The 13,193-nt window shown below is 39.3% G+C and overlaps 1 protein-coding gene across 3 annotated transcripts in view; it reads right to left on the reverse strand.

The window, feature by feature from the left end:
• Positions 1–67: 67 nt before the first annotated feature.
• The window catches only part of DNAJC2 (DnaJ heat shock protein family (Hsp40) member C2), a 35,112-nt gene continuing 21,986 nt past the window's right edge, over positions 68–13,193 (reverse strand). For all 3 annotated transcript variants that reach the window (XM_007982463.3, XM_073009217.1, XM_038004529.2), the window contains 8 exons: positions 12,399–12,548; positions 7,323–7,411; positions 7,167–7,236; positions 4,360–4,544; positions 3,522–3,622; positions 3,296–3,403; positions 491–645; positions 68–200 (listed from right to left, as the gene is read on the reverse strand). In XM_007982463.3, the coding sequence (XP_007980654.2) occupies positions 126–200; positions 491–645; positions 3,296–3,403; positions 3,522–3,622; positions 4,360–4,544; positions 7,167–7,236; positions 7,323–7,411; positions 12,399–12,548 (933 nt within the window). In that variant the 3' untranslated portion in view covers positions 68–125. The remainder of the gene's footprint in view (positions 201–490; positions 646–3,295; positions 3,404–3,521; positions 3,623–4,359; positions 4,545–7,166; positions 7,237–7,322; positions 7,412–12,398; positions 12,549–13,193) is intronic.

A 13,193-nucleotide genomic window follows, 5' to 3' on the forward strand; every position in this document is an offset into this window, starting at 1 on the left:
AGAAATTATGTTGGAAGCAGCATACTTTCAAATTATTACCATAAGTATAATTTTAAGAATGAAAATGTTTACAGTATTTTCAGTTTTATTATAAAAATGCACATACAACAAAGATTGTCATTAAGTCATTTCTTGGCTCTACTTGCATTCAGCACTTGTTCTTGAGCAGCTTTCTTTGCTTTTACCATCTCGACAAGTTCCTAGGAAGGGAGAAAGGAAGTTGTCAGAATTTAAAAACAGACATTTTAATCTAGTGTTTGGTATAAAGAATTCAAACAACTAAGACAGTACTAAGTATACCGATTTCACTACCTGCCAGGGCCTAGAAAGTTTCTAAGGTTGCTCATTTATTCCTAATAATATTGGCCCCATAACTACTGGTGTTGAAATAAGCACTATATTATTAACCACTTAATAGACATAAAATGTGAGCTATATAACCCACGTTAAATTTAAAATACAACAATCTATAAACTCTTAAGTCTGCAACCTTATATCGTTTCATGCAGTCCTTCTTTGTCCTGCCAGGCACTGCTTCTGCTATTTTTTCCCATCTTTCAGGTGTATTTACTGGGTATGTTTTCAAAGCTTGTTCCAAAAGCTTCTGTTCTTCTGTTGTCCAAGGGGTGAAGTCCGTATATGGACCTGTTTAAGAACAATTTTTATTTGAAAACTGTCTTGTTCAGAACATGTTCCCAGACAAGTCTTGTGGTCCACAAGTGTCCGCTAAGTGCCCATTTCAGTCTGGGATGTGTCATTTTGAAATAAACTTGTAGAGATGAGAGATACATATATCCCTCTGAGTGTTAATAAGAGAAAAAACTTTAGATGACTCACATCCCAGAAAATGAAATCTCAAAGGCTTTTTAAAACACAAGAGTAAAGATCTGCCTTGTACTGTTTATCTCTTACAAATCAATGTAATATACCCACTAGACTGGAAAAAAGCCATATTTAAATTTATAGTACTGTTGGACTCTCGGGCTCAAAAACACAACCACAATTCATTGAGAGTTCTGATAAATCTGCTTCCTTACAGGATAGGTAAAAGAGCTTCCTCACAGTTAAATTGTTGCTGGATAGAAACCCTGGAAACCATTTTTGTTTTACACTGAAGGAAACAAACCTAGCAAAATTAAGCCAAGTGCCCAAGGTACCAGTGCCGAAGAGGCAAGCTGAGATTAGATTGTGTTGTAGTGTGGTGTTCTCTTCGCCACATCTGCTAAAATCTTGGGAGCCAATGCCAAACATTTCCAATAACTGCTATTGTGGTTTTTCAACTAAACCTTTAATATTTCAGAAAACATCTAAGATGTGTGTCAGAAACAAATGTGTTTCTTAAGGATGTTAAGTATTACACAGTCCACTTGTGTAGGTAAAAGGAGAATGTTAAGTGGTAGAGAGCTGATTTGGTTAAGTCAATGGACTTCTGGCAATTTAGTTATTTCAGACTATGCAGTGACAACACAGACCTAATATTACCAGTACCCTGACTACTACTTGAAACTTCATCCTGTGAGATCTGTCACAAAGTTAAGCCTAGAAACCAAAGTTCCTTCCCAATTAAAGAAGGGGAAAAAAAAAAAAACAAACCCCACCACCTATTCAAAACAAAGCAGAGAATTTGTATAATATTTGAAGGTACCTAAGGTACATAAGAAGCTTTTTTGAAGGTAACTTTTAAGTTCTAGGAAGTCTTGTTGAATTTCCTTATATTGGTTTAAAGCCCTGAACACCATAGATTTATATCCTCTCTTGGAAAAAAGATGGAAGTGACATGGCAGTATTTCCTGCTGTTTTCCAGTTACTTCACAATACCAAAATAAATTAAATGTACTGTTGCAAAATTCCTATGAGAAATCACTATTCAAAAAATGGTGCCAGGTTGATGTTTAATGGTACAACTGAAGAGGAAGGAGCCTTCCCATTTCCATAAAAGAGGCAAAGATGCTAAAAGACAAAGGACTACTGTCAGTCACTCTTGCCTTCACAGGGTCACCTCTCCTCACAGCGGACTGGACAAGTATCAGGGCCTACTTCCCTCCAACATGGAAACAAGTCCCCTAAGAGCTGAGACTAGTGTGCTAATACCTGTTGTATGGTATTTTGTGGAGATAAAGGCACAGGAGAATAAACCCCTTTAGAAGTGTCCTTCAGGTGTTCTGAAACCCTGCCTTGTTACTTACCTTTATTAAAAGAACTGAAATAATGCCTAACTCAGCCAAACAAGTCACCCCTGATTTTTGCAAACAGTGATCTTCCTCCCCTATATAACACTAAGTCTCATATCTTTAGGTTGAAATTTTGGGATAATAAATAAGATTAAGAAGATAGGTAAAACTGGGACTCTTAGAAGAAACAGCTTATCATGTATAGTCAAGTCTATTAATCCAAAAGCATCTTTCTGCGATTAGTTTAAGAAAGGATTGGTGGCTTACAGAACATCAAGTGAAAGAACTTCTTTCACATAAACTGCTTTCAAACTCATAGCAAGAAAAAAATTTATATCACATCCCCAGACACAAAGACACACATGAACAAGAGTTTCATTACAGTATACCCACCTATATAATGGGTGTCACACTCACTAATTTTCTATTCAAGACACACTAAATTGATGTAATATGAAAAGCACTGATCTAGGGTAATCAAATTAGAACACCCAATATCAAACCCTAACAGGGTTTTTTTTTTTTTTTTTTTTTTTTGAGAGGCTTACTATGTTTCCCAGGCTCGTTTTGAACCCTAACAATTTTTAACTTTATTTTGAAATAATTTTAGAGTAGAAAGAATTGTATACTCTGCCTGCATTCCCCAAATGTGAACATTTTCATGTTTGCTAATTCTTTTTCTCCATATGTACAGACATACTTTGCTCTGAACCATAAGTTACAGACATGATGCCTCTTTATTCCTAAATACTTTGTGTGTTTTTCCTTAAACATAAGGACATTTTCTTATATAATTACAGTACATTTCTCAAAATCGAGCAATTATCCCGATAAAATACTATTCTTTTGTCCCAATAATATCCTCTAACACTGATTTGTAAAACCTGGTAAGAAAAACAAACACAGCCCCCTTCTCTAATGGCATCTGAAATGGAAGAACTATAATTCTCCATTTTTAATGGTGAGGTAAAGTAAATCTTTGCCCTGGAAATGTTTGCTTACAGCTTCCAGTCTGCTAAACATTTTATTTCCCTATCATGCTGAACATAGACTCTAAGTCTTGTATATCCAAGCAGCACAGATACATGGCTAGCATTTTCTACTTTTAGAAAAGCAAAATTTACCTTCAAATCGTTCTGAAGGTGCTGCGTTGTCTGCTTGAGGTACCACTCCATGTTCTTTTTTAAACTTATCAAATGCCTTTTTATTTATGTCATCTTTTTGATGAGGGTCTGAGAAATGAAAAACTTTTAATACTTAACAGATCATCTCATTTAACCTTTCATTAAATTGCGTAAGTTATTTTAAAAATAGGTGTTTAAAGTAACAAATGGACTTCTCAAAACTCACCAAGTTTTTGGAGACTCTTTGCTTTGCCAATAACATCTTTGGCAGTTCTTTTGACTCCAGAGGAAGAATGTATGTTCATGTAATTAGCAATAACTTCCCATCTGATAGGATATATTACACCAATAATATAATTTAATAGTATTAAGGAAAAACAAAACAACAAATACCATTAGATTTTTACTGCAGAAAGGTTATAGTATAGAATGAGCTCAAATTGGTAGTCTAATGATGCTGCTACTATAAATTCCTGTTGCCTGGACTAGGGTTTTTGCTTTTCGCATGTTTAAATCAACTATATAATCTTGGTTTTAAGTCCATACATCTTACATATTCTGTGTACAAATCAACATAAATAAAACCACTTATTTGTGTATACTGCCAGTTTAACACATTTCTTCAGAAGATCAATCATTCTGAAAACAGCCTCAGTTTCATCTACAGAATTAGGGATGCTGGGTCCCTAGGGCTTTCTTGGGAGTTAAAATCAAGCTCCAGCTTGAGGTGGGAAGAAACAAACAGCAAGACTGTAAAAGAAAAACTACAGAAAACCTAATCCCCAGCACAAGCCATGACAGAGTAGGCCAACATAAGTCAAGATTTGTCTCATGATCTTCAATTTCCTAAGAAACTGAAGCATTTTGTCCTATGTGTATGTGCATGTGTACTGGTGTAATGGGTAAGACTGACACCTTCAAAATGTACCTTTTTCACACTTCTGCTGTGGCACAGAATTTATCTCTGCAAGTTTCTGTGATAACAAGTGCTGCTATTTGGAGTCTATCTACATTATCTCCAGGCTCCAGTGTGAGTTGAAGAAAAGTTTCATTAAAACCAGTACCTTGAATTTGTTCCAGCAGGGAACAGATTCACAGCTTTAATTAGTAATTGTAAATCATCTTCTGACCAATTTTTACTTCCATTTCCACCTCCACCAGTTGATTTTTCTGTGTTCTTAGATGCTTGTCGCATACGAGCCTCAGCTTCTTCTTTCTCTTTTCTGATTTGCTCATTTATTTCTTCTATCTGCACAAATATCATAAGTCAGGGACTTAAAAGTATATTGCTATTCTACACTCTCTTCCTGGCTAGGGCTTTGTGATCCTCAACTCTTAATGTCATTCTCACTCTGACCCCATACTCCTCTCCAAGGCCAACCCAAAAACAAGCACCAGCTTTTCACTCTGGCTTTTCCTGCTCTGGCTTCCAGTCTGCATAGGTCTGCCTGAGGGACCAAGAACTGCCCCACAGCCTGCCTGATCTTCCCAGTACTCATGTCACGTGTCTTCCATTAGCCTTGGACACTAATTGACAAGTCTGTGGTTCACTGAGTTATTCATCCACAAGGCCATTTCATACCTCTCTTTAAACTCATATTCACCCTTTCTGCAGCACCCTTTCTGCAGACAATCTCATTTATTCTCTACAAAAGGTGACGGCATAGCAAAATAGCCTCTGTTTTATTTTCAAGTTGTACCATTTACATTGTTCCTTCTAGTCTACCTTCAAACATGCACAAGTAAAAAAAGAAAACCTTTATTTGCCTTGTTGCTTCTGTCAGCTGCTATCTTAGAGTCATGTTTGGCTCATTTCTCCCCTTCAATTCCTTAGAACCAGTAAAGTCTCAATAATGCTAACTTTGTGCTAACTTTGAAAAGTTTTTTGATTCCCATCATTGCGTTCATAGTGTAGGTTCTTTTTCTTTCTTTCTTTTTTTTTTTTGAGATAGAGTCTCACTCTGTTGCCCAGGCTGGAGTGCAGTGGTGTGATATCGGCTCACTGCAACCTCCGCCTCCCAGGTTCAAGTGATTCTCCTTTCTCAGCCTCCCAAGTAGCTGGGATTACAGGTGCCTGCCACCATGCCCAACTAATTTTTCTATTTTTAGTAGAGATGGGGTTTCCCCACGTTGGCCAGGCTACTCTTGAACTCCTGACCTCAGGGGATCTGCCTGCCTTGGCCTCCCAAAGTGCTGGGATTACAAGCATGAGCTACCATGCCCAGCTCATAGTGCAGGTTCTTAAAGTAAGATTCTCACAACTAGTCACATCTATCTGATGCACCTTATCCACAAACGTCGGATTAGTAGTACAATGTTGAACCTTCTGTTAATCAAAGATTTGCAGTAATGGAAACTAGTCAACAAGGTATTAAAAACCTGATAACTGGTTCTACTTTTTCTAACTGATTGTGTTTCCCACTCCTTTTCCCCATAATGTTCTACCTTTTCTTTTTTTTTTTTTTTTGGTCTGTTTTTTGAGACAAAGTCTCGCTCTGTTGCCCAGGCTAGAGTGCACCAATGTGATCATAGCTCACTGGAGCTGTGGCCTCCCAGGCTCAGGTAATCCTCTAACCTGAGCCTCCTGAGAAGCTGGGACATGACACCATGCCAGTTAATTTTTGTATTTTCGGTAGAGATTTTGTTCATGTTGCCCAGGCTGAACCATACTTTATACTTCTATTTCTATTTTATAGTTTGTGGTATTCTTCTGACCTTCATTTTAACTCTATCCTTCCTTTCAGGCTGGTTGAAACTCTACACCAAGCCTTCCCTGGCCACTAAACTTGTGGCCCTTCCTGTCCTACACAACATTTACTATGGGCTCTCCATCTTTTGGTCCTTAAGGTTCTTCTCAGCCTAAGTCCTTTGTGGTGCAATAGCATTAGGCATTTCTCCAAAAGAACCTAGGCATAGTGTTATATATAGTAGGTACTAATACTTGTTGAACTGAATTGAATTTCTGGGCCTGTTTTCTTATCTGTAAAATAAAAGGTATAGACTAGACAGAACAAAGATCTCTTTTGGTTCTAAATGTTATTACCCTATGAAAATACTCAAGGAATAATCAAAACAATTATTTTCTTCTAATGATGATTTTGCAAAAGCTATGATTGTGATAGATACCACAATTCAAACACTAAGCATGGTAAAAACCATACACATTAAATCCAACTTAAATCAACAACAGCACTTACTACATAAACAAAACACAGGCTGGGCGTGGTGGCTCATGCCTATAATCCTTTGGGAGGCCGATGCGGATGAATCACCTGAGGTCAGGAGTTCGAGACCAGCCTGGCCAACACAGCGAAACCCTGTCTCTAGTAAAAATACAAAAATCAGCCGGGCATGGTGGCACACACCTGTAACCCCAGCTGCACTCCAGCCTGGATGACAGAGAGAGACCCCGTCTCAAAGACAAAAAACAGGCCGGGCGTGGTGGCTCACACCTGTAATCCCAGCACTTTGAGAGGCTGACACAGGCAGATCATGAAGTCAAGAATTCAAGACCAGCCTGACCAACATGGTGAAACACCGTCTCTACTAAAAATACAAAAATTAGCCGGGTGTGGTGGTGTGTGCCTGTAATCCCAGCTACTCAGGAGGCTGAGGCAGGAGAATCACTTGAACCCAGGAAGCGGAGGTTGTAGTGAGCTGAGATTGTGCCACTGCACTCCAGCCTGGGCGACACAGCGAGACTCCGTCTCAAAACAAAAAACAAACACACAAAACAACAACAAAAAAACAGTGGGAAACACAGAGAAATCAGATACTGTTTGTACTTGGTGACTTATATATTAGGTAAAGAAACAGGTAAAAGCAGAATTAAATGCTACATATAGGTAGGAGTGATGTGTTCTTCTATTACCTGTTTTTCCAAAGCAGCCTTTCCTACTTCTTTTGTGCATGATGTGAGTGTTTCATTCAAGCACTGTAAGCTAAAGGAAAAAAAAAAAAAAAAAGAAGAAATGAAACTTTATCCTAAGCTCAACTGAAGACTTCAATAGCAGTTCCATAGGTATACCTTGCCAGTTCAAGCCGATCACAAAGTTTTTCCACTTCTTCCATCATTTTAACCCGCTCTGCCTCATTATCAGAAAAATGATTCCAGGTCTAAAAGCATAAACACAAAAATTATATCTACTCACACTCAAAAATACATCCATCAACATAATTACAAAGCATGAGCTCTCAGGAGTTCCTGATGTGAACATACATAATGGCCTTCTGCCCATCCCCAGCTGTACTTCCACAGTACCTCCCAGGGCTCTCCCTGATCACCTAGCAATAAAAGGCATTATATACCAAGTTGGAGGTACATACCAAGGAGAAGCAAAACAGAAAAAAGAATGCCTAGGGATGTTATAAAAAGTCAGAATGATTCCTTAGAGAATCACTTAAGGATCAAGAAATTCTGTATGATAACTCAAAATCCCTTTGTTTGGCGGCCTGTTGCAATGTGTGCTGAACTGTAAAATCTACTGGAAATTTTAAATGTGAAATTAAAAAGATGACATAGTGTGCTTAGGAACAAGAGGTATTAGCAAAAATTTCAATTAAGACTATGCTCGGAATGGAACAGCATGATGCACAAGAAGTCACTGGCAAGTACTTGCCATGCTTTAAGCTGCTGTTGAGACTTATGTCTCCCATTCCTCACTTCTCCTTGCTTCCTTAATCCATGCAATCTGCCTCTCACTAAGGTTCCAGTGCTTCTATTACTATTCACTCTTCCCTAGGCTTCCGAAAGCACTACTGATTTTCTTCCTACCTGCCTGGTCACTCCTTCTCAGGCTTCTTTTCCTCTATCAGTACCTTATGTACTGGTGTTTTGCCAGAGTCCCAGCCTCCACCCTCCTCACTCTATACCCTCTCCCAGGGTGATCTTCTATATCTGCAGAGTTTCTAGTGCTATCAAGATGTAGAAGAGTCTGTGATAATCCTGTTCTTGAACTTACACACTCAATCATGTGCCGAGTTATCTCCATTTGAGTGTCCCAACAAGCTCAACACACCCTAAACTGAAATCATTTTTGCCAAGTCTTTTCCTCCTCCTTTGTTTTCTACTTCCCTGAATGCTACCAGCGTCATCCATCCAGTATTCCATGCAATAAACCAAGGCATATAAAGATCTCACCCCTCCTGTTACCTCCAACACACAATCAATCCCAACAGGCAATAGCCTAGTCTACTTGCTGAATCTCTCTCCCTTTCATCTACCTTTTTCCATCCTTATCATCTCTGAGTTCAGGCCACAATACTCTCTCACCTGCATTGTGGCAAAAGACTCCTACATTAGTCTCTCGGCCTCTAGTCTTCTCAGCACCCTGACCAAAACCAACTCAGGATCGGAGTAAGCTCTTATAGCAAGACGTATAAAGCCCTTTAAGACCGGGCTCCTCCTTACCTCCTCAAGTGCCCCTGGTTCATCAAATCTCATTTCTCTGGATCTCTGCATTCTCAATACTCCATCTGTCTTATCCTTAATCCTGTGTACATACTACTTCACCTGGCTAAATCCTACTAGGTGCAGAATGCCTTCCTTGACTACCTTTTTGGTACCTTCTCATCCTAATACCTACCTTGAAGTGTTGGAATAGCTTGTTTACTTTTTATCACTAATCAGTAGACTCCTTGAAAGAACTGTGCAATCATTACATTCACATCAATTACAACTGCTTGGTACATAGTAAATGCTCATCAGATATGGATTTACGATAATCTGATGAGTATTTACTCTGAATGAATAAATTATGTGAGAAAGGAGCAAGAAAAGTTTCCAAATGTCAGGACTTTTATTTATGCATAATCTCTAAGAACTATTCAAGCTTTATTTCCTGATTGGCATTTTTAAGGTTCTTGCTGAATGTGCCAAGCACTACATGTGAATTATCTCATTTAATCTTCACAACTCTGTGACTAGGTATCATTTCAACTATAGAAGAGGTGAGGAAAGTGAGGCACAAAAGTGTTGAGGTAATCTCCTGAGGGTCCCACAGCTAGTTAGGAGGTAAGCAGAGAATAGCCTCAAACCCAGGTGGCTTGCCCTGAGCCCATGCTCTTTACCACTTTGATAACACTGCATCCTTCTGAAAACAATCTTCTATACAGTGGAATCTGAGAAAAATATGTATGTTTTCAAATTTGGATAATCTTTTTCCTTATTAAAATGCCTAAAGAAACAAGTGCTTGTATTTTCTATTAAGCCTCTTTCAATGTCAGCTGATGGGGCAAGTTAATTTCAATTGTATTATTATCTGAAGATTTAGGATAGCATATATTAGACCATACATGTCTACAGCCTTCTAGATAGTCACATAAAAGATAACTTTTCTATACATATTACGCATTTATATACTTGCTAGATTTAACTACAATGGACAATGGTATAGTACACAATATTCTTTGTGTGGCAATCTCTATTACAGCTTGGAATTCCACCAATTTATTCATTCAATGTTGTTTAGTAAGGAACAGTACTGTCCTGTGACTTTACCAGCTTAAAATATAAGAATTAGCTCTTGGTCAAAATTATACTTCAAAACTTTTGGGGTTTTTGGTAAATACTTTCTAGTGGAAACTGTATTTGAATGAAAACTGCCAGTACTCACTCAAATGATACCATTTTAGATAAAATTGAAAGCTTTTAGAACTTTAAAAACAAGTTAAAACTTTTAAAAAACTTTCTAAGATAAAAATTAATTTTACACCAATAGGAAGCAACAACCTAAAACCAAACTGTGGCACCTTCTCAGAAAAATGATCTGGTTTCTCCAACAAATCAGTGGCAATGGTGTGAGGTGGGGAGAAGTGGTGATACAGAGGTGTTACAGAATTAGAGGGTCTTAAGAACAACCAGGAGACACAACAACTGAAGTATTTGTATTGTATTGACTTTTGTATTGACCTTATTTGGGTCCTAATTTGAATACACCAACTATAAAAAGACATTGCTGAGGCTGGGTGCGGTGGATCATGCCTATAATCCCAGCACTTTGGGAGGTCGAGGTGGGTGGATCATGGGGTCAGGAGTTTTACACCAGCCTGGCCAATACGGTGAAACCCTGTCTTGACTAAAAATACAAAAATTGGCCGGGCATGGTGGCAGGTGCCTGTAGTCTCAGCTGCTCAGGAGGCTGAGGCAGAAGAATCGCTTGAACCCGGGAGGCGGAGCTTGCAGTGACCTGAGCTCACGCTACTGCACTCCAGCCTGGGTGACAGAGCAAGACTCCATCTCAAAAAAAAAAAAAAAAAAAAAAGACATGGCGGAGATAACTGAAGATATCAATATAGACACAATTTCAGAATATATATATATATATATATTTTCTGAGACAGAGTCTTGCTCTGTCGCCCAGGCTGGAGTGCAGTGGCATGATGTCTGCTCACTGCAAGCTCCGCCTCCCACGTTCACGCCTTTCTCCTGCCTCAGCCTCCCGAGTAGCTGGGACTACAGGTGTCTGCCACCGTGCCCAGCTAATTTTTTGGATTTTTAGTAGAGACGGGTTTTCACTATGTTAGCCAGGATGGTCTCGATCTCCTGACCTTGTGATCCACTAACCTCGGCCTCCCAAAGTGCTGGGACAGTTTCAGAATATTAACTTTTTTTTGGTTTGATAATGGTAAGATGATTATGTTTAGAAAAAAACTATCAGGGTTGAAAACTGAAACATGTAAGGTGAAATTTAGAAAAAGTTAAAAACACATTGAGATAAAATTAAATCTGTTTAGTTGTAGTTGTCTGTTTGTTTGTTTTTTTCGAGAAGGAGTCTAACTTTGTCTCCCAGGCTGGAGTGCAGTGGCACAATCTCGGCTCACTGCAATTTCCGCCTCCGGGTTCAGGCAGTTCTTCTGCCTCAGCCTCCCGAGTAGCTGGGATTACAGGCACATGCCATTGGGCGTGGCTAATTTTTGTATTTTTAGTGGGGATGGGGTTTCACCATGTTGGCCAGACTGGTCTTAAACAACTGACCTCAAGTGATTTGCTCACCTTGGCCTCCCAAAGTGCTGGGGTTACAGGCATGAGCCACCATGACCAGACTCGTTTAGTTATAATTGCATAGTAAAGAAAAGAAATACATTTATGCTTGGACAAGTGCAGTGGCTCATGCCTATAATCCTAGCATTTTGGGAGTCCAAGGTGGGTGGATCATTTGAGGCCAAGAGTTCGAGACCAGCCTGGCCAACATGACGAAACCCCTCTCTACTAAAAATACAAAAATTAGCTGGGAGTGGTGCTGGGCACCTGTAATCCCAGCTACTTGGGTGGCCAAGGCATGAGAATGGCTTGAACTGGGGAGGTGGAGGTTGCAGTGAGCCGAGATGGCACCACTGCACTCCAGCCTGGGTAACTGAGTGAGACACTGCCTCAACAACAACAACAACAACAACTTAATTAAAAATTGTTCTTTTGGCTGGGCGCAGGTGGCTCACACCTGTAATCTCAACACTTTGGGAGGCTGAGATGGGTGGATCACGAGGTTAGGAGTTCAAGACCAGCCTGGCCAACACAGTGAAACCCCGTCTCAACTAAAAATACAAAAAATTAGCTGGGCATGGTGGCGGGCGCCTGTAATCCCATCTACTCAGGGGGCTGAGGCAGGAGAGTTGCTTGAACCCAGAAGGCGGAGGTTGCAGTGAGCCAAAATTGTGCCATTGCAATCCAACCAGGTGACAGTGTGAGACGCCATCTCAAATAAATAAATAAATAATTTTTTTTTCCCAAGAAATACTTTGGTCAGGCGCAGTGGCTCATGCCTGTAGTCCCAGCACTTTGGGAGGCTGAGGTGGGGAGATGGCTTGAGGTCAGCAGTACGAGACCAGCTTGGCCAACGTGGCGAAACCCTGTCTCTACTAAAAATACAAAAAATTAGCTGGGCGTGGTGGCACGAGCCTGTAATCCCAGCTACTTGGAAGCTGAGGTGGGAGAATTGTTGGAACCTCAGAAGGGGAGGTTGCAGTGAGCCAAGATCACGCCACTGCACTCCAGTCTGGGCAACAAAGTAAGACTCCGTCTAAAAAAAAAAAAGAAAAAGAACTGTTTTTTGATTAATCAGCAACTTGGTTTACTTGTGCCTAGTGTTTGTTCAGTCTGACATACCTTGCATGAGTTTCGAAGTTTTTGCCTTTCCTTCTTAATGGCTTTTTTCTGGAGATCTTTTTCCTTCTTTGCCAACAATGCTTGCTGTCTAACTTCCTCCTCTTCTTTCTCCTTAGCTAACCGAGCAGCTTCTAACTCAGCTTGCCTTTGCTTTGAAAAAAGGGAGTAAAATCATTTTAATAAAGTAAAATTCCTAAATGTTTATATTTTTTAAAATTTAAACTTTTAATAAATTATATTAGGAAAAAAGGCAACATAAACTTATTGAAAACTGAAGGATGAACTGGGAAAGGCAGCTGGTAAAGATTCATAGACATTTATTAGAAAATGTAAAATTGACATTAGAAATAAACATAATATTAAAGGAACGTATGACACCCTTTTTTTGCTAAATAAAAATCTGCTGGTAAGGAAGATCTCTCTCAATTATACCAACTTGTCATGATTCATTCACAGTAGCACCCAATTCTCTGCTTTCAAATTATAGTTTTTTAAAAAAATAGATGTGAAGAATAAAGATGTATTTTTTAAATTTTTTATTATACTTTAAGTTCTAGGGTACATGTGCACAACATGCAGGTTTGTTACATATGTATACATGTGCCATGTTGGTGTGCTGCACCCATTAACTCGTTATTTACATTAGGTATATCTCCTAATGCTATCCCTTCCCCCTCCATCCACCCGATAGGCCCCGGTGTGTGATGTTCCCCTTCCTGTGTCCAAGTGATCTCATTGTTCAATTCCCACCTATGAGTGAGAACATGAGGTGTTTGGTTTTCTGTTCTTGCGCTA

The sequence above is a fragment of the Chlorocebus sabaeus genome, chromosome 21, assembly GCF_047675955.1.
Source record: "Chlorocebus sabaeus isolate Y175 chromosome 21, mChlSab1.0.hap1, whole genome shotgun sequence".
NCBI classification, from domain to species: domain Eukaryota; kingdom Metazoa; phylum Chordata; class Mammalia; order Primates; family Cercopithecidae; genus Chlorocebus; species Chlorocebus sabaeus.